At 35.1% G+C, this 23,603-nt stretch overlaps 1 protein-coding gene across 5 annotated transcripts in view; it reads left to right on the top strand.

Moving 5' to 3' along the window:
* Positions 1–23,603, top strand: part of ROBO1 (roundabout guidance receptor 1) — a 1,079,496-nt gene that overhangs the window by 656,630 nt on the left and 399,263 nt on the right. For 2 of the 5 annotated variants that reach the window (XM_076000880.1, XM_012737161.2), the window contains exon 1: positions 13,857–14,897. The exons of the other annotated variants lie outside the window; for them this stretch is intronic. In XM_076000880.1, the coding sequence (XP_075856995.1) occupies positions 14,843–14,897 (55 nt within the window). In that variant the 5' untranslated portion in view covers positions 13,857–14,842. Of the gene's footprint in view, positions 1–13,856; positions 14,898–23,603 lie in introns of those variants that run through there. 5 annotated transcript variants of the gene reach the window in all.

The raw sequence follows: 23,603 nt of genomic DNA, 5'->3' as shown, positions 1-23,603 counted from the left end.
ATATTTTCTAGGATGAAGTTTTTTTCTCTCAGTTTGTGGAGAACCAAAGACTTCAAGTGGCTTACATATATACTCTTGGACTGAAAATATTCTCTTGGAAAGTTTGAGATGTGAATACAATCTAGATCAGAGGTTGTTAGAGTAAATTGTAAAACATCATTTGCTCCAGAAAATTTTAAAAGGATTGACAGGTGTTTTGGCAGGGAAGCCATAGGGAAATTATCTCCCTGATTTGTAATAGACACTAGTTCTGAGGATAGAATGGGAAGGTAAAGTCCATGGAAGAAAATTCCATTTCAAAGAAACATGGCCCAAGTTTTATAAATGTTCCAAAGAAATGTACATTGGGAAATGAAAACCAGATTATTTCAGTGTATATTGTAGCTGAGAGAAACTATGGAAAATATAAAATAAATCCCAGATTCACAATTCCAGTCAAAATTTTGAAAAAACAGTGATAGTTTGTTTTAAACTTCTTTTAACCCAAGTGTATTTTAGAAAAGCCAGCAAGGCCACCTTAGTAATAAAAATCTGCATCGTCTGCCATGGATGGTAAGGTTAATCTTTAGAAATTTTTTGAAATAAATGTAATCAAGCATTAAAGAAACATATAGTGCTAAAATGAAACAAAGTAGGTTCATCGCTCTATTTATTTTATGTTCCTTGGGGCATTATCACTGTTATTTTCATTAAAGAATTTATGTAGCATCATACAACAATGTTGTTTTTTCCTCAGTGAGCTGTGAATAGCATATAATGATTTAAAAGAGAATGAAGTATGCAAAACAAATCACTCATTTAATTGGTAAAGGATTCTTTAATATTTACTAGAAATGCTAAGAATACTCTTCCAACTGGAAGTACTACTTAAAAAAATAAAATCACACTAGATAACATCAAAATATCATTATAAAAATATTCCACGAATGTGCCAACAAATAGAGCATCATACATACGTATCTTGTTGGAAAATCCCAAGAATCCCTGAACAACTATGAGTATTGAAATTATCAGTTTAAGATTATGAAAGTGTTATCTTGAATTAATGAGTGTTTAGTGTTATATAAAATAATTAGAATTTTCAGCTAATTAAAAAACTAAAATAGAATTTTAAGAGTTTTGAAACATGTGATAATGTTTCAGAAATTCATTTTTATATTTTCTACCAATCTAATATGTTGTTTTATTATTTTGAACTGTGTCTTTATCTTCCTTATTTAGTTTTCTAAGGTCCACATATAGTTAATGAGCAGATAGAAGTTTTTATTTTTACCATTTTCTAGCCAGTAGAGGGCAATAGAGCATTGTGTACTAAACACCCTCAGCCAATTAAAACATTTCATAGGGGAGGGATTTTCTGTTATGTACAAAGATACAAATGTAAATTAAAGAGACCTACAATCAAGTTCTATTGCACTAAAATATGTGTTTGTATGTGCATCTTGAGTTTTGAATTATGTTTTTAATAAGTTACTATAACTATAGTGAATTTACCATCTAAAATTAATCCAATGGAACATGAATGAAAAACTAAGAAATAACCTAGCGGTAAATGTTATCCAATCTTTGACAGAAATGTTAAAAAATACAAATTTTCAATATTTGTAAAGAATATAGAGAGATTCTATAGAGAGAGATTCTATTGTCCATTTCATAGTGGCAGGGAAGAGAGAGAATTATCTGAGCTAAAGGAATTCTTCTCATCTCACTTATGTTTTTGCAAATAAGTGGTTTACTAGTATTTACACTAAGTATCCCTTAGTATATCTATTCTAGGCTAACTATATTAAACTTAATTTACTATATTATTTGTCATTTTTAAATTATTTTATGATGAATTAATAAAATCTACTTCTCAAAATGTATGTGAGGATTAATTATATATTATACAATGTGAGGAAAATCTTGGTAAAATATAATTTAAATATAACAACATAACATTTTCTCTCAATGTTAAATTAGTATTGAAGATATTTTGAACTCTTTACTGTGCATTTAAAAATTAATTTATTCAATACATACCACTCTTATAAGGTCAGGGAATGTCTGGACCTCTCAGTTTTAAACAACTCTGATTCTTTCATTCTAGAAGCTATGTTTCCCTCCCTTAAGTCTCACCTAACCATGAATAGATAAGCATTTAGAAAGTTTGAAATGACACTTAAGTATACACATTGAGTATTTCTTTACATTCTTTTGGTTTTGTACCCTATATAAGCCAAGTTGTATTTCTCTGAACTTGTAATGAAATACTATTTTAAATGGGTTGTCTCATTTTGTCAGAGGAATAAAATAAAAAATTTCACACCTTTTAATTTCTAAATTATTAATTTAGGGAGTTTGATCCTTAGTTGGTTTTAAAACAATCAGAACATTTTTCTCATTTATATATCTACTATTATACAATCACTGTTTTGATACGCAGATGATAATCAGGAACGATCCCCCTTGTTTAGAAAAATGAAAAAGAATGTAATTACATATCAATTTATTCTACTTAAGTCATAATTACTTATTCTCACAGCATTTAAGGGGGATATACTTTGAGAATATTACATTAATAATACCTCAGCGCCATTGGACTGCCATTCAGATATACTATGGCAAATTTAGTTTTAACCTATATCCAATTGGGATATTCAAAAATAGATCACTACTAATGCTATTGTTAAAGAGTGGTAGTTTCTAAATATACTGTATTAATTGCAAACTCCTTAATAAAATCAAATTTGACTTATTTAGAAGTTTATTGTATGTACATATTTTTTAAATTATATTCACCATTTTCTGAATAATCCTTTAACCAATTATCTTTATATAATTTCCTTTATTGCTTAAAAATGTGTTCAGTCTTCTACTAACTATAAACATTATCTTGAGTTTTCAGGATAGAACTCTCTTTTATATAATGAAGTTGCAATAATAATAATTAATATTTGCTAACTGTTTAAACCAAGCACTATGGTAAGGACTTTATGTGTATTACATGTTTCAAGCCTATTATTCTTTTCACTTAACATGAAAATAACAGGTCTTAGAGATATTAAGAGGCTTGTCCACAGTCACCTGGCAGTCAGTGACAGAGATGGCCATTTGTGTTCTTATCTACATATTTATTTAGAAACAAATACCACACTGCATTATTACTCTACATATGTACCTAATCCTGTTGTTTTTCCTGCTCCAAAGAGCAAAGTTTATGTAAACACCAAATACTCTAAGTTGCCTGAGACCTTCCTTTATCATAGACTTTACTGGAAGATGAGTAGTATGTTATGTATCTGGTTTTTTATTAGGGAAATATAAGTAAAAGTACTTATATAAACCCATAGTGACTATCAAGACTCTGAAACATACCAACAGATTACATTTATTATATACTCATTCAAAGCCACATCCACACAAAAGCAAAATTTTATTTGTCCTCCTTCCATCAGGTAAAGTTTGGTAGCATTTGGAAATTACCACAAGAAAAGTTTTCTGATTAACCTTCAATAGCTTGTATCTGGTAGAGTCCATGCCAACTCAACTGTGGACTCTGCCTTACTTCACATACTATCTTTCTTACTTTGCTAAATCCAAGTATTCATGAAAGTACATAATATCTCAGAAAAAGGTGCATTTTTATATAAACTCTAGATGGCAATTTATTAAAAGAATGCAGTTACATTTTGCTTTTGAAGATATATTAATATGAGCATTTAATAATGCTTTGGAGATGTTTGTATAGAATTTTATAATATTTATAATACTATCTAGTACAATGCGTACAACATGGCTTGTATAATAACTTTAGAATAAAACTATACCCCGCTCATAAGCTACATGCCCACTATTTTATATAATCCTTATAAGAAAAAAACATCCATCAACATATATTAAAGTTAAACTAGATTTAACTTTATAGTTAACTTTATAGTTACTCAGTCTTGACATGATTGACATTTTGGGCCAGATTATTCTTTGCTGTGGGTAAGGAGCTGCCTTGCTCAGTGTAAGATGTTTAGCAGAATTTCTTGCTTTTACATACTAGATGCCAGTAGCAACTCCTCACCTCCCTTCACCCTAACCCCAATCTCTAGACATTGCCGAATGTCAGTGGAGTGGGGTCATAGAGAGAGGATAGAATCACTCCTGGTTGCAAATACTGAAATAAAGTAAATCTTTTAGCAATTCCCAATTTCCCTTTAGGAAATGAATAAGTTAGATTAAATGCAAAAAGTGTGAATGCCCAGACATCTGCAATCTGTATATAGATCTCTTCTTCTTCTTCTTTCTTTCAGTCTAGCTAAGTATTTTTCAAAACAGTATATCACAACAAATTATAAGCACAAAACCGTGCTCAATGTTTGTAAGAGCTAAAATACCACTGGTGAACAAGTCAGAAGTCATTACTGCCACCGTGGAGTTTATAACACTTACAAAAGAGGCAGGCTTAAAAGATACATTTTTATAGCAATTATCTGTGGTGGAGCTATGGAGAAATCTAGTCAACGTTGTTCTAAGAACATCTCTCAAAAGAAATCTGACCTATTGGTGAAGGCTGGAAATGACAAGTCTAGGTAGGTTTTTCTTTTTTTTTTTTAATTTTTTAAAAATATATTTTGGCATATTTTGGGGGTACCAATGTTTAGGTTACATATATTGCCTTTGCCCCACCTGAATCAGAGTTTCAAGCATGTCTATATACTTTGATCTGAGACTTAAAATATGAATAGAAGTTACCCAGGGGAAGTCTGAACTAAAAGGCAAGTTCTTCAATCTGGGTTCTCCTACATTAATCACATAGCTTCCACTTGGAAGACACATTTGATGCTGTTGTAGGAAATATACATATGTCTAAAGAAACATCTTTATATGCAGTAACACCTTTTACAGTGTTCTTATTTTTGGGAAACATGAAGGGGATCAAGATCAGAAAAATTTAGTGTAGTGGATAATCTGGTTTATTAATTAGACTTTGCCAAGTGTTCTGTACATTTCAGTATGAGTTAAACTAAACTGACAAATATTCACAATTATTTAAAACAGATGGATTTTCCAGATCTGATTTTTTAAAAGTGATAAAATTAATAACCTCAAGAAATAATGACATTACCTCTTCAATCAGTAAAGCATCTAATGTAAGAGTTGATGTCCTTTCTTAATTATTCTAACTTTCTGGCTTGTAGTTCACCAGAAAAAGGAGTATAATTAAATTATTCAAACTCCTATTGTATGATAAGCCACATATGGCATTTAGAAGAAAATCAAGAAATAGGTCTTAGCCAAAGTAATGTGATTTGGATAAACTAGGATGATTAGTATTTTTATATGGTCACATTATAATCACTGTCAATAATTATGATAGCCAAATGTTAAACAATCTACCCTCCCAGCTGAAAAAAACATTAGTGAAATAATGAACTATGCTTAAGTTTATATTTTTTCCCCAAAGATAACTATTTAGGAAAAGCCCTTATGTCTTGATTTATTGCTTTTACCAAAAGAAAAGTGTTTACTTTCTGGTGTGAAACACAAGACCTGTGAAATTCAAGCGCACTTGTGAAGAACAAACATTTTCATTTATTAATCAGTTGTAGTGAAAGCAAAAGGCATCCCTTGAGCAAACATATAATAATGGTATCGGAAAAAAGAGGGAAATTTAGGTGTTAAGAATTGTCTGTAGTTTTTCATTGGTATCTGTGATCTTTACCTCTTGTGTATGTTGGTTCTAGATCATTTGAATAAACACCCTGCATAGTAACTTCAAACAACTGAGTAATGTAATAAATTGTGGTATGTATTGCTTCAACAGAATACTTGTAATCAAAATGAAATTTACTAACAATGTAACTAGCAAGACAATATCCTAACATGACTTTAAAAATCAGATTCTATACACCTTAGTGGCAATTGGAAATAAGGTAAATATTTAACAATTGGAGACTAGTTACATATATTTTAATACATTCATGTGATCAAATTCTATTTTTCTTTTTTAATGATAGTGTTGAAGAATATTTTATGACATAGAAAAAATTCTTATGACATATTGTTGAGTAAAAATGTAGGTTTCATAGCAGTTTCTGGAGTATTATTGTATATTATAAGAAAAACATTCTTTCCATGCAGATTAAAAATGCATAATAAAATGTTGATAGCATATGTGATTATGTCTGAGAGAATTATTGTAAATTTTTGCTTTGTTTGTATTTTCCAAATGTTCTAAATGTTCTAAAACTATGTTACTTCTATATTGTGAAGAAAAATAATTAAAATCTCATTCAAACCAATTAGCATCTGAATATAAAAATTTAACCACATTACTTTTAGTATGTACTCTTAACAATATTTTTTATAAAAGTATTAACATGCTAACTCAGTAAAACAATTTTTTACTTTGCATTTAAAACATTGCACATAAAAAGTAATACTTAGAAATCTTTTGATAAACAGAATAATTTTTGTATGGTATTTTCAGTGATAAGGTTGTTTTACTTGCTTCAACAAACATCTGTTTTGTTTCAGATGCTCATATGATACAAAAATGCAATAAGATATGTACTGTAACAGTGAAATTCTACCTTCTAGTTGTAATAAAGAAGCTTTAAAGGAGTACATATAATGATAGGAAATTGAGAAGATGAGATTAGATCAAATCAACAAAGACTTTTAGTTAGAATAATGGAATTGGATGATTTCTCTTGGAATGTGGCCAGGATATTAGAGAAGGGGTGATTAAACTCTTGGGAAAATATATAATTATCCTTGTTGTTAAGACAGTAAGTTTATATTCTATGTCAATTTTCAACAGCAGTTTGTTTCTCAGTGACAATTGTAGGACATGGATTCAGTATTTACCCACAAGAATGAGTACCTCCATATTTAAAATCCCAGTTCTCCATCACACCAGGCAGCTATTAAATTCTAAAGTCCCAATTTAGTTTCTCAAATGTGAAGTCATTTTTCCATAAGCCATAAGAGAGAAATACATTAATAAGCTGTGAAATAAAAAACTTTCAAATAATCTATGATATCATAATTAATAAATTATTATTACTATTATTATTTATGATATACTTTGATATCCTTTTTCTTCAGCCAGTGTAACTTTAAATATTAGGCCTACTTTTTACATACTGACCCAGAAAATAACCTCTAAATAGGAAACTAGAATTTCAAGATATTTTCAAATTAACATAATATTTTTTTAATGAACTGATTAAAATAACTGCTAAAACTTAAGTAAAATATTCTTCACAATAAACAAAGCAGCAGGTGGGTCTAAACATAATGAATGTACAAAATAAGACATAAATCTCAACATATGTACCTCAATCCTATAAACATTTCTTGAAAGGATTTTTTTAAAAGTAATGAAAATCCAAAAACACTAAACAGTTTTGTAGAACACATCTGCAGAATTAAGCATAATGTAAATTACTTACAAAATAGTCAGTTTGTGTTTAAGTTGTAAGCCTATAGAGTGTGTCATTCAGCTGTGCAGCTGGTAACTATGATTCCAATTTAAGAGAATTTTAATTCATGATTAGAATACTGTATGCTTGGTTTCAGATATATCTGGAAGAAACCAAAAGACAGCAAATTCCTTGGTAAGATATAAATATATATATATCTTTATGTTTTCCAATATACTTTGAATGTTTTAACAAACTTGTGCAATATTTTTTCATGCCATCTTACTAGAGTTAAAAGAAATATAAAACCATTTTGAACATTTTGGACATAAAAAAAAGATTTAAGCTTTTAAATTCATATCAAAGTAGAACTACAAATGCATATACTTCAGAGTCACTTACTTTCAGTGAGTCCCTAACTGAAACTAGATCTTTAAATAAACAAAACAAAACACACACATTGATAGCTTTCTCTAGGTAGACCTGAATCTGTCAAAATTACATTACTTTCATCAACAACTTTTATTTGCACCTCACTGTGTAGTGTAAGGATAAAAGCCAATGCTCTGAATCCAAAGAGCCAAAATTCAAATCCATGCTTGGCCTTTGTGTAAAATGGGATAATAACAATAATTGATCTAATAATTTTGTCTGAGAATTAAATGTGTTAGAATACATAAAGTACTTAGAATAGCACCTCAAGCATATAATGTCATGTAAATGTTGGTTGTTTTTATTTTTATTCTATTAGGAACTGGAAATATAGAAATAACAACAATTATAAAATATAGTTCCTAGATTCCTGATGATAAGTCAGAAATACGTGAAATGCACTGTACAATATAAATACATATTATACTGTGCCATAAATAATGATGTAAATATTCCAAAAGTAGAGAATCTTGATCAAACATTGACATTAACTATTCTGTGGAAATAAATGTTCTCTCACAATGTAGAGGACTACGTTCTGATTATCAGTAAACCACTAACAAAACAGTGTTCTGAAAAAAGTCAGTTTCTTTAGACTTCAGTTTTCTTATTTATGAAAGTTAATTATAAAGATTGCTTCTAGCTTGAATGTTATGTACTTTAAACTCAGTCAGTGGTTTCTCGATCTCCTTGGTCCTAAATAATCTCACCTAAATAAGTGTGTGCTTATTTAGTTAGAACCTTAATTTTGAAGTCATTGAAGTCAATTGAAACATCAGCTTGATGAGTGGTAAGTCACTGTTAGTTGAAATAGATAAATGCTTGAACTATATACTGGAAAAAATAAACTTTAGAACTATATAAATTGATTCAATAAAGAAGCATTTTTTAAAAAAATACATTAACAGTGAATTATGAGTCATTCATTCATTCATCCAACAAACATTTGAGTGCCTACTAGCTGTTTTTGATGCTGGGAATGTAAAAGTAAACAAAACAGTCAAGAATCCCTGGCCTCATGTAACATTCTAAGAGGAGGATTGCAGCCAATAAAATAAGTAAGAAGATATGAGGATAAGTGCTCTAGACTAAGAAAAAACAAAAACAAAACTAAATTAAACTAAGCAAAGCAAGAAAGGGAGATGGGAAGTATTGTATTAGAATGTAATTTTAAAGTGGGTGGTCAGAAAAAGCCTCTCTGAGGTTTGATGATATAAAAACCTCAGAGAAGGGAGAGTGTAAGTTTGCAGATTTATGGAGGTAATTATTCTAGACAGAGCAAGTGCAAAATCCTTGAGGCTAGCCATTGTCTGATTCACTCTAGGAATAGCATAAAGGCTATTGTGGTGGAACAACGTGAGCAAAGACAGGTAAATGCAGGAGGAGATGATGTCAGGAAAGCATGGGGGACCAGCTCATGTTAGGCCTTGTAGACTTCTGGGAAAACATGGGCTCTCACTTGAAATAAGATGAGAAATCACTGAAGGGTTTTGAGTAGAGAAGAGACATGATCTGTCACAGATTTAACAGGATCCCTCTGGCTGCTCTATGAAGAAAGACCTAGAAATGCAGTTACTTCAATTTATGGTCTTTCTCAGTAAGGGGGATTGCATTGCTCATTTCAACACAAGTAAGTTTTCTCCCAAGTAACTACCATAAGCAGTTTGGTCAGAAAAGCTGAAGATCTTAATTTTCAGGTGTGTGGTGTTAGGGGTATTACCACAGTGGAATCATACTATAGACTGAGCAATGTTTACTAAAGAGAATGACTTCTCAAAACCATCCTTCCTTAGGGACTCACAATGCTTATTTCCATATTAAAGACATTGAAGAATCCTTAAATAATTCAAAGTCTTCCAACCCTATCCTACCATGTAACTTTTTTTTCTCATATGCTTTGGTTCAAAACAAGCTGAGTTCAAATATAAGCTCCATAGCTTCTGGGCCTCTAAACTTTGAGTTAATTATTTACTCTCTTAACATCATCTCTAAACTGAGATAATACTACTACCTCACTTGATCATGGTGAGAATTAGATCAGATAATGTTTGCAAAGGGCGCCAAACAGTGCCCTCAATTAATACTACTTCCCTGTAGCCTCTCCTCTATCTTCAAATAAAAACAACCATCTGTTAACATTAAAGGAGTAAATTCTAGTGAGACCTGTTGTTGCTAATACTGAAGGACCTAGGCTCTGTCAAAAAAACTTAGCAGCACAGAACCTAGTTTTAGGACATCTACAATGTGAACAAGATGTTGAGATGGTAAAAGGCACAGTCACAGTAATTCCACAACAAACTTAAGCATGGCATAATTTCTGTGTTTTAATGAGCCTTAGCTTAGCGAGGCTGGAGTACATGATTAGGTGGGACCAATGGGGTTCTAACTGACCCGTTCTTAATATTTTTCACAATGTGTTAAAAACACTGGCCCCATTTACACTGCCTTAAGTCTTTAAGTAAGTGAAGGTAAATAACCCAGGGACTCTCTTCTCCCTGGGATTTCTGGTTTGGAGTATATAATTACATGTTCTAAATATCAGAGAAGCAAATAAACAAAAGTACTACTGTTAAAATGCACCCTATATACATTGGAAAGAAACAAAATAGATCCAGCTTCTTGAAACATAGTAGGTATTTCAACAAATGTGAATTTCCTTTCCTTTCATTAAGGTTACTTTAGGTTACATTCTGAGATGGTACTTTTCTTATCTATCCCAATTTAGGAAAATATTCAAATATTCATCTTAGTTTATCAATTTAGATACCAAGGATTGCAAAGATTATTCAACAATTTCCTGCAAAAATTGCTAAACAAATCGTTGTGCCACGAGGGATGGTGTCCTGGAGTATTGAGCACTGCCTTGGTGTGTACTGGATATATTATGCTGCTTCTTGCCAGATCTGCTGGAACTTCTGGCTTGCATCCTAGGCTCAGTCTGATTCTAAGGCTTCTTGATAAGAAGAGAGGAGAGAGAGATGTTCTGGTTTGTAGTTTCCTTAGGAACTCTACTGTTCTCCTCCTGATCTGAATAAGTGGTATCTGGAATCCCTGGAGAAACCCTGGGAGTTTTGTTATTTCCTGAGTTCCTGTGGCTACTTCTATGAAAGATAAAATCAGATCAGAGCAACCCAGTCATTCCTGCTCTAGAATTTTGGCTATCAAAAAACCTCTATTCATGGAACTCCTGGAATGTATTATTTGCAGGTTTCTTCAAAATTCTCCAGGGAGATCCTAAATTTTAAGGATTCTGATCTTCATAGGCTCCAATGGAGACCAGAATTCTTTAAAGGGAACTTTTGAAACTACCACTCATTCTGATCATAGTGTTTAGAATTGAGTTCCTGAGTGCAAATTAAAACACTTTCTCTTTGCTTTGCTCTTTGTCTCCCAACCAGTATGGAATGAGTCAGAGTTCTCTTGTATACCTCCAAGTTGCCTGAAGATCTGTTGTGAGGACATTCCCTATCCACAAGTGCACATTTGCACATGTATTCACACAGACACATTGAACATTTCATGCATTCTTCTAGATAATTTAATGTTCAGGAGCAAAAGTGGAAAGATGACAAGTTGCTATGATTCATCCATCTCTAGTAATGTACTGGGCTGTTATTTAACCCCATGGTACTTTGTTTTTGCTTTTTCCAGACAGATTCCACTCTGCAGGCTGTTCTTTGTGTAGCTCCCCACAGTAAGAGGACTGATGACCTGATGAATGGCATTATATTTGCATCTTTCCCCTATAGCACATTTTAATGTTTCTTGTACACAGATGCTGTTCATTAAGTGTTTGCATGGGAAAGAGCGAGTAAAAGGAAGCAGATACAAAAGTTCTCAGGTGCTTCAAGTTTCATTTGTAATAAATTCCTAATGCCCTCTGAATACAAGTTTTTGTCTGTAGATGCCACCTTTACTGATATAATGGACAGAAAAAAATACAACTTTGAATGATGAGGCAGGAGAAACAGAAAGGACCAACATATCTGAATTGGTGATGATAATTATTAGAAGGCTAATCAAAAAAGTTAGTTCTTGAAGATACTTACTGCTGACTCCCAGGTAATATCATCTCTAGGGATAGAATAAAGAAATCAGGTGGGTATTGCTTACTAAAGTTGCGAAATAAAAGGTGGTATTAATGTCTTTCCACTCAATGACAATGAGATAGATGGTAAAAGAGATCTTGAAAATTCTTAGCAAATTTCCAGAAGCAGGAGATCTACTTTGGGGAACATTGCAATAGAAATATTGCACATATTCTACTCATGTTTACAAATGTATATAATTTACTAAGTAGAAGTTCATAATCTTTAAAGTACACTCTAATTATATGAAGATTTAAAGGACTTTTCACTCTCTTGCTCTCTCAAGTACTACACTTAGTATTTATTTATTTTCCTTTAGTAGGTAATCTTACCTTATAACACATTTTATTCCAAGAAAAAAAGATATATTCATTCCATTTCTTACTAAATTTCCTTTCACAAAGACCAAATCAATGTATGTTTGTCAGCTTTGCTTGTACATTCTTGGTTTTATTGCTGAAAAGATTTTGGTTGCAGCCTTTGAATTCTTATCTCCAGCCTGTTTACTGAATTTTCAGTCAGCTTTCTCAGGATTAAACTATCTTTCACTTTCAGAGATAGGTGCTATTAACCAGAATTTCCACAAAATGTTGCTCTAAAGTCATTGGTTGTATCAGCTGCAACCAAAATAAATGTAGGACTTGCTTTTAAAATTGTATCTTTTATTAGGTAATGAATTTTCTTACTTAAAAAAAAATAAAAAAGCACAACAGTATATAGAAAAGAACAAATCTTCCTTCCAGGCCCTATCCATTGTGCAATTCTCTCTTCCAGAGGCAAACACTGAAAGCAGCTTCTTGTATATACTACTGGATACCAAATAATTATTCAGAAATTATTATACATAACTTTGTAGATAATAATGTATGAATAAAAGTAATAGCTGTAAGTACCAATATGACCATCTGTTGAGCACTCAGCATGCTAGGTGTTTTACATACACTGTCTTATTTAACAGAAAAAAAGAGAAATGAACAAATGAATGCCCATCAGATGTGTCAGGTTTGTCTTACTTTGGGTGCGATTTGTTAATACAATGACATATCTCAAGAATCCTTATTTTTCAGAAGAGAAAACAGACCTGGCCACAAGGTTCATAACTGGCAAGCTGGGATTTCTGGGCGGGTATATTGGGCTTCTAAGCCTATGGCCTATGGTTTTGAAATGCTGAACAGATTCTCAAAACTGCAAGCTCTGAGGTATCAAGGATGTTTTTCACATTTGTCTCTCTTCCTTAATTAATTTCCAATTGTTAACTTTCCAATATGCGGAGTCTAGGAAGTTGAAGGAGAGGCTTTCATATGAAACATAGTAAAAAGATCCCATAGGCCATCCCCAGGCCCCTCAAATCGGATAGCCTTTCTACAAGACCCTCAACAATTTCAGTTTAAAAGAAGGGGATTGTTGGATTAGAGTGCCCATCTGTTGATTTATGTTATTATAGAGAGTTCTCATTCTACCTTCTATTCTAAAGGCTTGTTGTTCAAACTTGACTTAAAAAAAAAAATGAGAATGGGGTGGGGAGTGAGGGTACAGTTATTTAAGAGTCTATTCCAGTCCCTGGAAGTGGTAAGGAAGAGGTTAAGCTGGACCAGGAGGATTTTTGAAGTCTTTGGCTGGGAGGTTCCATTTGGAGAAAGGTGCAGGGGAGCTAAGGGTGGCGAAAGAAACAAGACAAGTTCTTATTCGCTTGGATTTCCGATCCTGAGCAATTTGATTCTCACCTGAGGGCGTAGTCGGGCAACGCTGGCTTATGGATGGAAATATTAAGGAGCAGAACTTGCCTGACAAGCACCTGGAAAGTGTAGAGTGAAGTACAGCAAGGACCGCGCGGCCCCTTTAAGTATTCTCGGGCCAGGCAGGAGAGGGAGGAAACTGGGAGCCGCGGGGACGTTGGGGGAAACCCGCAAGCAATTGAGCCAGAGAGGAGGCAGCGTGAGAGCAGAAACTTCAGACGCTGCCGATCCCGGCGGAGCTTGGGTGAGCCGCGGCGGCCGTGTCTCCCACCCGCAGCAGCATCCTCCCTGCTCCTCTCCGCCACCCCGGGGAGGTCCGGGAGCTGCCTCTCTGCAGCTACCACGAGCCCAAGGGTGCGAGCAGCCACCCCCAGGAAGTTTGGGCTCCAGCGTAGTTTGGGGTGCCTCGCGCGCACGCCCCACAGGGCGAGGGGCCGGGGGCGATGTTGGGCGCCTCGCGGGGCTGGGGGCGTCCGGAAAGCGTGCGCACGTCCGCGGTCCTGCTGCTGTCCCCAGTCCCCTCCGCATCCCCCAAGTGATGGGAACAAGGGCCCGCCCAGGCAGCCGCCGTCGCCGCACCGCCCCCTCGCTCGCCCCCTGCGCGCGGAGTCACCCAGGCACACCCCCGGCACCCCGAGCCGGTCGTCCGGAGCTACTGCTGCTACCTTGGCTGCCGTCGTTGCCGCTGCGTGTGGCCAGCTGCTGACTGGGCTCGCTCGGAGACGGAGAAGCACTTTTTGGCCCTCCCTCATCCGTTCTCACACCCCAACTTTGCAGCCGCCGCGCCTGCCCTCGCAGCGGCGCTCGGGCGCACATTGTGGGGGCGCACGCCGGGAGGCTCTGCAAGACTGTGGAGGCAGGAAACGGCACAACTGCTCTTCTGCTTCAGCTCTTTGTTGTTCGCTTTGGATGGTTCTTGGAAGTGGCTGAGCCTCCTCCTCGGAAATCCTGGGGCCGGAGAAGACAAACCTTGGAATTCCTTGTCTGCAAAGGGCTCTGAGATAGTGACAAGCGTCCGGAAAGGTCGACAAGTAATTGCCCTGAAAACTCCTGGAGGATTGACCCACGTTGCTTATATTAAGCCTTTGTGTGTAGTGTGTGTGGTGTGTGGCTTCACAAATTTGGGGACCCCAGTTCTACTCCCTCCTCTTGGCATGAGACTGTATGCAGGATCTACCCGAGGACAATGATCGCGGAGCCTGCTCACTTTTACCTGTTTGGATTAATATGTCTCTGTTCAGGTAACCCCGCGTCTTCTTTCTTCTCCCTTGATCTCCCTGTTTGCCCCCTCTCCACTTTCGAAAATCAAACCCCGAATTGCATTTTGGCTGCTTCTCCCTTCTAAGGCCAGAGGGGCTCGATCCCTGCAGGACTTTCAGGCAAAAAGGTTCCCAGTTCGCATTTGGTATTGTCCCCTTTTCCGCATCCCCAAAGACATTACCTCCCTCCACATCCCCCCCCAACCTCTTCGCAGACCTGGGCCTTTCGCCAAGTTCAGGGCACGCCCAGATTACTCGGGGCAAAAGCACATCCAAAGCACTAGGGTGGGAGGAGGCAGCGGTTGGTGGTGAGATTGGGCCCCGGGATGAGCCAAAGTGAATGTCCACTGGCTGGTTCTTTGGGGAGGGAGATGTGCGCCCCTGGGGCTGTGGCCCTGAGACTCGCCAAGATTCCTGAACCTGGTCCTCCAATTCGCCCCTCCTCTTCCGAGCACAAGGGGTTATTAGTAGTTGTTTTATGTAACCAAAGTCTGTAATTAAATTGGATTCTGAAGAAACTTAAGGAAATAACTCTTTCTTAGAATAGGATAGAAACTAGCCACTGCCTAGCTAGGAAGAGACGGTTGCAAGTGTCTGAAAGGGCATAGTTGCCTGGGAATTCTCATTGGCGAGGGAAACAGAAAGCTGAATTTAGGATTTTTTAGGATTAATCAAATGGTACTGAAAGTCTGTATGAAATATTGGAAGGATGCTGCAACGGGATACTTCTGACATAAGAGTGCACATTGTATCTATACTTAAAATAGGTTTTCTTACACTCCCTAAGAAACTTATATAATACTATGGGTGAACTGAGCCACGATTCAACTTTGTTTCTTTTTTTTTGGTAGATTCTGGTTTCAATCACGGATCCGATTTCAGGCCTTACACATACACACACACACACACACACACACACACACACACACACACACACACACAGTGCTCCTCAGGGAATTTTTATAGTCGAATACTGAGCTTCAAGTTGCATCAGGGCCTATAAGTTAGAGTCACTCAATTTGCATAATTATGAAACCGTTTTGAAGGTTAGTGTGAGCTTTTTGTGGTCTATGGTTGTTATTGTTCATGTTTTTACTAAAAATTTTACTTAAGGCAAATAGCTAATTAAGGAAAGGAAAAAAAGGATGCACATCAGCCAAATGATAGCAAATAAACTCTAAAAGAATTTTAGCCTATGGGATGTGCTTTCTTGGATGAAAGTTACAAGGAATATTTGCAACTAAACTAATTCTTATAATTATTAAATTGTTATTCCTTTGAAGGAAACAGAAACAAATTTCAACCTCAGGTAACGCATTATCACAGTGGATGGATGATTAGATGTAACTAACTCTTGGGGCAGTCTTTCCCCACTTCAGCTTCTCCTTCCTGTAATGCAGCTTTTCTCTAAGTTTGCATAACTGAGTGGTTGTATGGCTCCCTAATTCCCCACCCCAGCCATCTATGCACACCAAAAACATTAAGGTCTGATCTCTCTATTTGGCGCTCTTTGCTGTGTCTCCTCCTAGTTTAATTTACAGCTTCAGATACCTTTGAAATTTCTGTTGATTCACCTTCTCGGTTAAAGTTTATTCACGTGTGTAAAGTGAAGTGTCATTGTGATAAATGACTGGAAGAACAGATTACGGAAGATAGGGGGATTAATGGTCATTAGTCACTGCTTGAGCTAAGTTTGTATATGTTGGAACATTTTATCATGGCTGTAGATTAAAGATAGGATCACACTCATAGGGCATCACTGAAAGCTGGTCTTGTCAGTGTGCAAATTCTGTCTTCACTTGGACAAATATCTGGGACTGTACTGTCCTATCAGATTTAATAATTGATCAGCAGTTAATATCTGAAGGTTGTAATTTAGTAGATATAAGACATATTTATAATCTTAATGCTAAACTGATTTCTGGCCATCATTTTTCTAATTTAATTTTCCATTTATGCCATTGATGATTTATATAAACCTAAGTTTTTCCTATAGGTGTGCTTATCTACTTTGTTTGCCAGATTCCAGGACAGAGATGTCTATGTAAAGTACTCTCTTATATTTAACCTGAAGCTTTTTTTATTATTCCTCTGATAATTTTCACTCATGATGTGAATGTGAACTTCGGAAGCCAGTAAAATTATTGGGCTGCTAGGATGATCTCATGACAGTGTTCTGTTCCAAAGCAATGCTATGGATTTGAATAAAACTTTACAGAACTCAAAAAAGAAAAAACTTTACAGAACTCAATTAAGCAACTGGTAACTTGGATGTGCTCAAGACACCTGGTCAAGGAATGAATGAAGTTCTTGAAAGATTGTGTTTCATGTCTTGCCTCAAGCCTAAGATCACAGCCTATCACTTGTTAATGGAGTGTATTTAAGAGAAATGTGGTGAGCTTAAATAAATCAAAGTGTACAGAGGGGACAACGTACCTTCAACAAGATTTAACCTGTAAAAGCATCTATTGGTTGTCAGTTCTTTTTTCTTAGTCTTTCTTTCTTTTATTTAACTGGCTGCCAACTCAACAAAGTCCTGTAGTTTTCTTTAAACAGATTATAAACTCCATTTTGGTGTGTTGATGACATACTTAATATTGAGTATTGTGCTCAAGAGTGTTTGCTTTTTGTTGCCTTTTATTTATTAAGCTAATACTGCAATATATAACTTTTATTCTAAGATTTGGAAAAATTAGGTATTTCTTTAGAAATTCATTTTTAAGGTGTATTTCTTTAGTTCGTTTGTGTATCTGTCTTTTCTATGGACAGCTAGACTTTTGGTGGGGTTAAGGGGCAGAGGGTGGGGCAGGATCCAGAAAGGGTAGCCCTGAAAAAAATCTGTGTGATCTCTTATGAACTGATTCTAAGCATTTTTCTTTCATAGACTTCCTCTTCTCAAATAGATAAAACTTGCTATTAAGTGAAAAAGCAATTGAATTTCAGTTCAAACTTAGGATGAGATCTGAATTTCAAATAAAGTGGAAGTTTATTAGTGTTGTCCTTTCTCTCTCTCTCTCTTTTTTTTGTGGGTAGAGGAGTGTTTTTTTCTCTTGGGAAGAGGGACATTTTTTTACATAAGTTTCACTATTTGAGCCAATTGTATGTCTGGGTTCCTGGTGTGTCTCTCCCTCTCTCTCTTTCTCTCTCCTCTTGCTTCCTTTCATCTCTCTTTTTGGCAATATTCAAAGATAATTTCAAAAAGTTCTGACTAGTTTCTTTATAACCTTTATGTTTTTTAAATATACATACCTGAGTACTATGATATATTTTAAAATATCTTTATTTCCTGATAATAGGTCCTCTAAAAAATGGGGCTTTTTTATTTTTCTTTTTGAGATGGGGTCTCTCTATGTTGCTCAAGCTAGTGTGGAACTGTTGGCCTCAAGTGATCCTCCCACCTTAGCTTATCGAGTATCTGAATTCCCAGGCATAAGCAACTATGCCCAGCCACATAAGATATTTATGGTTAAAATGTCTTACAACAGAAAGTTTGCCTGAAGTTTTTTCTTAGTCTTTGCTAGGACAAATGAAATATTTGTGTATGAGTTAAAGAGTTAAAGTGTTGCAAAATGCTAAATTTTAAATGAACAAAGACAGTTATTTCTTTTCTTTTCTTTTCTTTTTTTTTTTTTGGAGACAGATTCTCACTTTGTTGCCTGGACTAGGGTGCCATGGCATCAGCCTAGCTCACCACAACCTCAAACTCCTGGGCTTGAGCAAGCCTTCTGCCTCAGCCTCCCAAGTAGCTGGGACTACAGGCACGTGCCACCATGCCCCACTAATTTTTTTTCTATATACTTTTAGTTGGCCAATTAATTTCTTTCTATTTATAGTAGAGATGAGATCTGGCTCTTGCTCAGGCTGGTTTCAAACTCCTGACCTTGAGTGATCTGCCTGCCTCGGCCTCCTAGAGTGCTAGGATTACAGGTGTGAGCTACCAAGCCCAGCGATATCTATAATTTAAAACCATTGTGGAACAGAAATAAGATTGAAAAGAAACTTAACATAACAGTTTCTCAATGAAGATCATAAACCAGTGAGTCTTCATTTGTTATCACCTGTGTTAACTAAAAGATGCTAAAGTGATATTTATGTTAATTTATGACCTTTTTAGAAATGTAAACAGAAATATAAATGGCAAGCTTGATTTTTTATGGGAATATATAAGGAAAGCAAAGGTGCCATTTAATTTAAGATTAGGCCTAAGGTAATCTACAGAATATATTAAGATATTTGGGAATAAGAAAGGCACATTAAAAAAAAATGAAAGAAAAGCAAGAAAAGAAAAATTAGAAAAAGAAAGAAAGAAGAAAGAAAGAAAGAAAAAGAAAGAAAGAAAGAAAGAAAGAAAGAAAGAAAGAAAGAAAGAAAGAAAGAAACTAGGAGCAGAAATCTGAAAAAGTGTAGTAGAAACTAAGGTTCATAATTAATCTAGTTTTAAAATACAGGCAGAGGTGGAGTGAAGTACACAAAGAGTCAGATCTAAGTTCACCCTCTGACCACACATAGCAGGAGAGAAGCAAATCCAAAAAGTAGATTTCTGAAAATTTGATGTCAGCCATGTATACTCTGTTTAACAACTATATAAAGAACTAGACATTTTGTATTTTTAAAACAAAAAAGCCATTTGAAACATGTTTAAATCCTTGATGAATTGACAGAATAGGTTTTTTAAAAGCTATGTTTCATAAGACTTTAGAATATTGATTCTTCAGTGTATATAGAGGAGTGGAAAGCCAAATAGTTACCTTGTATATTATAGCACTTTTACTTACCGGAGATGAGTAAAGTGAAAGAAGGAAATAAGTAAAAAGATGAGATCAAGTTCAAGTTCTAGGGTACAATAAGAAACTTTATAACAAAGAGTATTGCTATGAAGCTATGACTATCATTTCTTGAATATTCACCATTATCTTATTTAATGCTTGTAAAAACCCTGTGGCATAGGTGCTGTTACTTATAAAATATTATTTTACCTTTACTTTATAGATGTGGAAACCACATCATATAGAAATTAGGAGATGTGGATGAGCAGGGACTTGAACCAAGCTGCCCCCAAAATTCTCTAACTACCATGCACTTTCCTATTTGAAAGAGAAAAATGAACAATTTAAATAAGAAAGATTATGGTTCAATTATTTTTATTTTCAAACTTATCCAAAAATATATCTAAATAAGACTATGTTTTAAAAAATTGGACACTTGAAAAATTGGAAGGAAGGCATTATTTTTCCTGTCATTAAGAAAATAGTCTCTAATTTTTAGATGGCCAGGCAAGACAGTCAATTGTTTACATCTCACCAGTTCACATTCAGCCGTGGTGGTCATGTCAGCATTTTCTGCCATGCTTAACAGAGGAAACTGAATGTAATTCAAAACATTTTCTGCTGGTGATGCAGATGCACATACATTCCAAATTGTATTTTGGAAGATGAATGCCATTCTCCTTGATGCACACTTGGGGAAAGATTTTGCTCTGAGTCCCCAAGGCAGATAATTGGTATTCAGAAGAGCCTGTGGAGAGACAATCATTTCCCCTGTGGTTGCTCTTACCCTCTGAGTTGGGTATGGGCTGGTGATCATTTCATAGTAGATGAGCCTTCTGTTTGACTGCTGTTCACAGATAACTCACTTCATGCTTACTGATCATGGAAGGGTTAAGCCTTAATACCTGGTTGATCAGCTGGTTGGAAACTGCTTATGCATAGCCAATAAAGTTGCCATCCTGGGGAGATCAAAAGGCTACCTCCATTCTTTACAATTCTGGATTAGCATGGTTTCCTTTTCTCCTTCTCTCTCTACTTTCAGCCCTTTCCTTCAATCTTGTTGTTGAAGAAGAGGAAGAAAAAAAGATTTATCTGCAGTGAACAGGAAGATAGCTTTGATCTCCAGTTCTGTGCTTTTTCCTGGTTTTTTTTTTCTCTTTCTCTTTCTCTTTCTCTTTCTCTTTCTCTTTCTCTCTCTCTCTTTCTCTCTCTCTCTCTCTCTCTCTCTCTCTCTCTCTCTCTCTCTCTCTCTCTCTCTCTCTCTCTCTCTCTCTCTCTTTTTTAACTATCCAAAAGGCTATTTCTAACATTGGAAGGTGTCATGTTGCTTGCTTCATGGGAGAGCTCAGCCTCAATTCCCTTCAGCCAAACAGACTGCTACAAATCCCCTTACTTCTGTGATTTTACTTGGCTTCCAAACATCTTATGACAATGTTGTTCCACACATAAAACAATATTTTGAACAGCATGACTGTGCATATCTTTTAGGCTTTATTCAAGTAGAAAAGTACCTCTGTGGTGTTCACAGCTGTCCATGGCTTAGAGCCGGAAAAGAATATCTGTTTATTTTATTTAATTAGTTCATTTTATTTTTTGAGGGAAAATATATAGAAGGTAAACAATTATAGACACTGTTCTTGGATCACAAATTCGATGCTAAATAGTCTATAGGCTTAATGCCTGTCACCTAGTTTGACACTTAAATGAAGCGTTAAAAGCACCATCAATGGATACAAGCAAATGTCAACAGAGGAGTGTGGTTCTGTGTAAAGTGGCAATGTAGTCTTTTTGTGTCAAGTGATTGCCTTGTATGCAGCATTTAGGATGTAGTCATTCCTAATAATAAATGTATTTAGGGGATCTATTTTTTAAATCGTGTTAGTTTTCCAATTAAGAAGAGCAAGATTTACTAGAAAACATATTTATAAAGCACTCTGGCAATAGCTCACTCACGGTTACACTTTCCCAAGATGCTCTTGACTGGATTTCAGAAAGTATCAAGTTCAAAGTATGTCTATATTCAACTCAGATGTACAGAAGCTGGGACTTAGAGACAGCTTATCCACAGTTAGCCATGAAAAGGAACATGGAGTCTTCAGAACTTTCCCCTAAAATTTTTTTGTGAAAAGTTCTGCTGAGCCCCAGTTTGTATAGGTTCATCTTTTGATGTGAGAAATAGTAATATTTGAAGAGTAATAATTTTTTTACATATGACCATTAGTATGTTAAAAGTCATTTCAGGTATATACTATCTCTTGGTTCAACTTAAAATCTCAATGAGAACAAGAGACAGTGTTCATGTGACCATAAAGGTCTTTGTAGCATGTTGTGTATGGTCATAATTTATGACAAGTAAAAAAAATACATCAACGTGGTAAAATCATTCCTGAATTTTAGTAGAAGAGGAAACAGAGGCCAGATGTTAGCTTTTCTCCACTAAAGTGATTAAGGCTTTTTTTTTTTTATGCCATTAGCAATTCCAGGTATAGTAGGAAAAGAAAAGGAGGCCAAAGAATGAGTGAATTAGGCTACAAATGTCTGTTTCAAGATCATTTGGCAACATGGTACTAATGAGACACACAGACTCTCATAATGTGATCTGCAAACTTAAATAACCTGCATGTTGTTGTATTTTCTAGTTTAGCATGTGATTTTCTGTTTTGTTCACTAATGATAGACTAACTTTTAATTTAACTAATGAAATATGTCTATCTGCAATTCCTTTTCTATAAAATAAAATGTATACTTTTTAGTTGCACAACTCTGAAGCTGATTTTGTTTACTCAGATTTTATTTAAAAGAAAGTCTTTATCACTCTGAAACTTCACTGAAATAGTGCTTGCTCATAAAGTGAATTAATGCACATTTACCTGTTACCTACACACCTCTGGGTAGCTTTAAGCTACTCTAGTTCCTTGATTTAAGAAGTAATTTCGGTGTTTCCAGACCGTTCAATTAGCAAGTTGTCTGAATAAAGTAAACTCGCTTGTACAGGCTGTGAAAGATAAAACTCATCTTTTTTTTGTCCCCCTCATATCTGAAGAGAAGTGAAAGTTTCCTAGCAATATGGTATAAAATTTGGAACTACAACTTGCTTAAATTAGTGAAGTTAGTAATATATTGCCAAAATCTAAACATGTAGAAGGAAAATAGGAGCGAGACAAAGACTTCATTCGGATATCTATGCAAATGAGGGAGGCATTCACTGACAAGATCATTTCTATAATATTAATCTCCATGTATTTGGATTGAATGCAAGCATCATAAGCACGGCTTTTATGTAGATTTGGTGTGGTAAAAAGGAAAATAAATTGATTATGTTACCTGGGTCATTCAATCCTAGGAGCTCATCACTTCCTAGGAGCTTTTGTATGTGTGTGAGTGTGTGTATTTTTACGTGATAAAAAAGCCCAAGTGATTAATAAAGTGATGATTGATACTGGATAGGCCCAATTGTATACACTGAACCTGAGAAACTAGGCATCAATAATAATATATCTAGTAATAATAGAAATATTGATAAAGCCTAAAAGTTATAGAGTGTTAGCTGCCTGGTGAAGTGCTAACATGCCTTAACTTACTTACATAATACATAAAACAACCATGTTAGGAATGAATGAGTTGCTATAATATTATCTCTATTTGTCAATATGGGAAATGAGGTTCAGAAAAGTTAAGCTCTTTGACTATGGTCAATCAGTTAGTGTGGTGAAGTGAGAATTTTAAACCAGCCTGTCTGATTCCAGAATTCTTACTCTTCATGGTTATACAGACATGCTGCATGTCTCTTAAAGAAAAATGAATATAGATGAAATAGTGTAAAATGTGTATAGAACAGATTAGGATGCTTTTTTTTCCTGTGAGAGAAATAGATTGTGCTGCTAACCCATTTTAGTTCTTTTTAAGATGGTAGATTTTTATC

The sequence above is a fragment of the Microcebus murinus genome, chromosome 1 (genome assembly GCF_040939455.1).
Source record: "Microcebus murinus isolate Inina chromosome 1, M.murinus_Inina_mat1.0, whole genome shotgun sequence".
NCBI classification, from domain to species: domain Eukaryota; kingdom Metazoa; phylum Chordata; class Mammalia; order Primates; family Cheirogaleidae; genus Microcebus; species Microcebus murinus.
The sequence above is the reverse complement of the archived record's forward strand: the minus strand, read 5'-3'. Positions and strand labels throughout refer to the sequence as shown.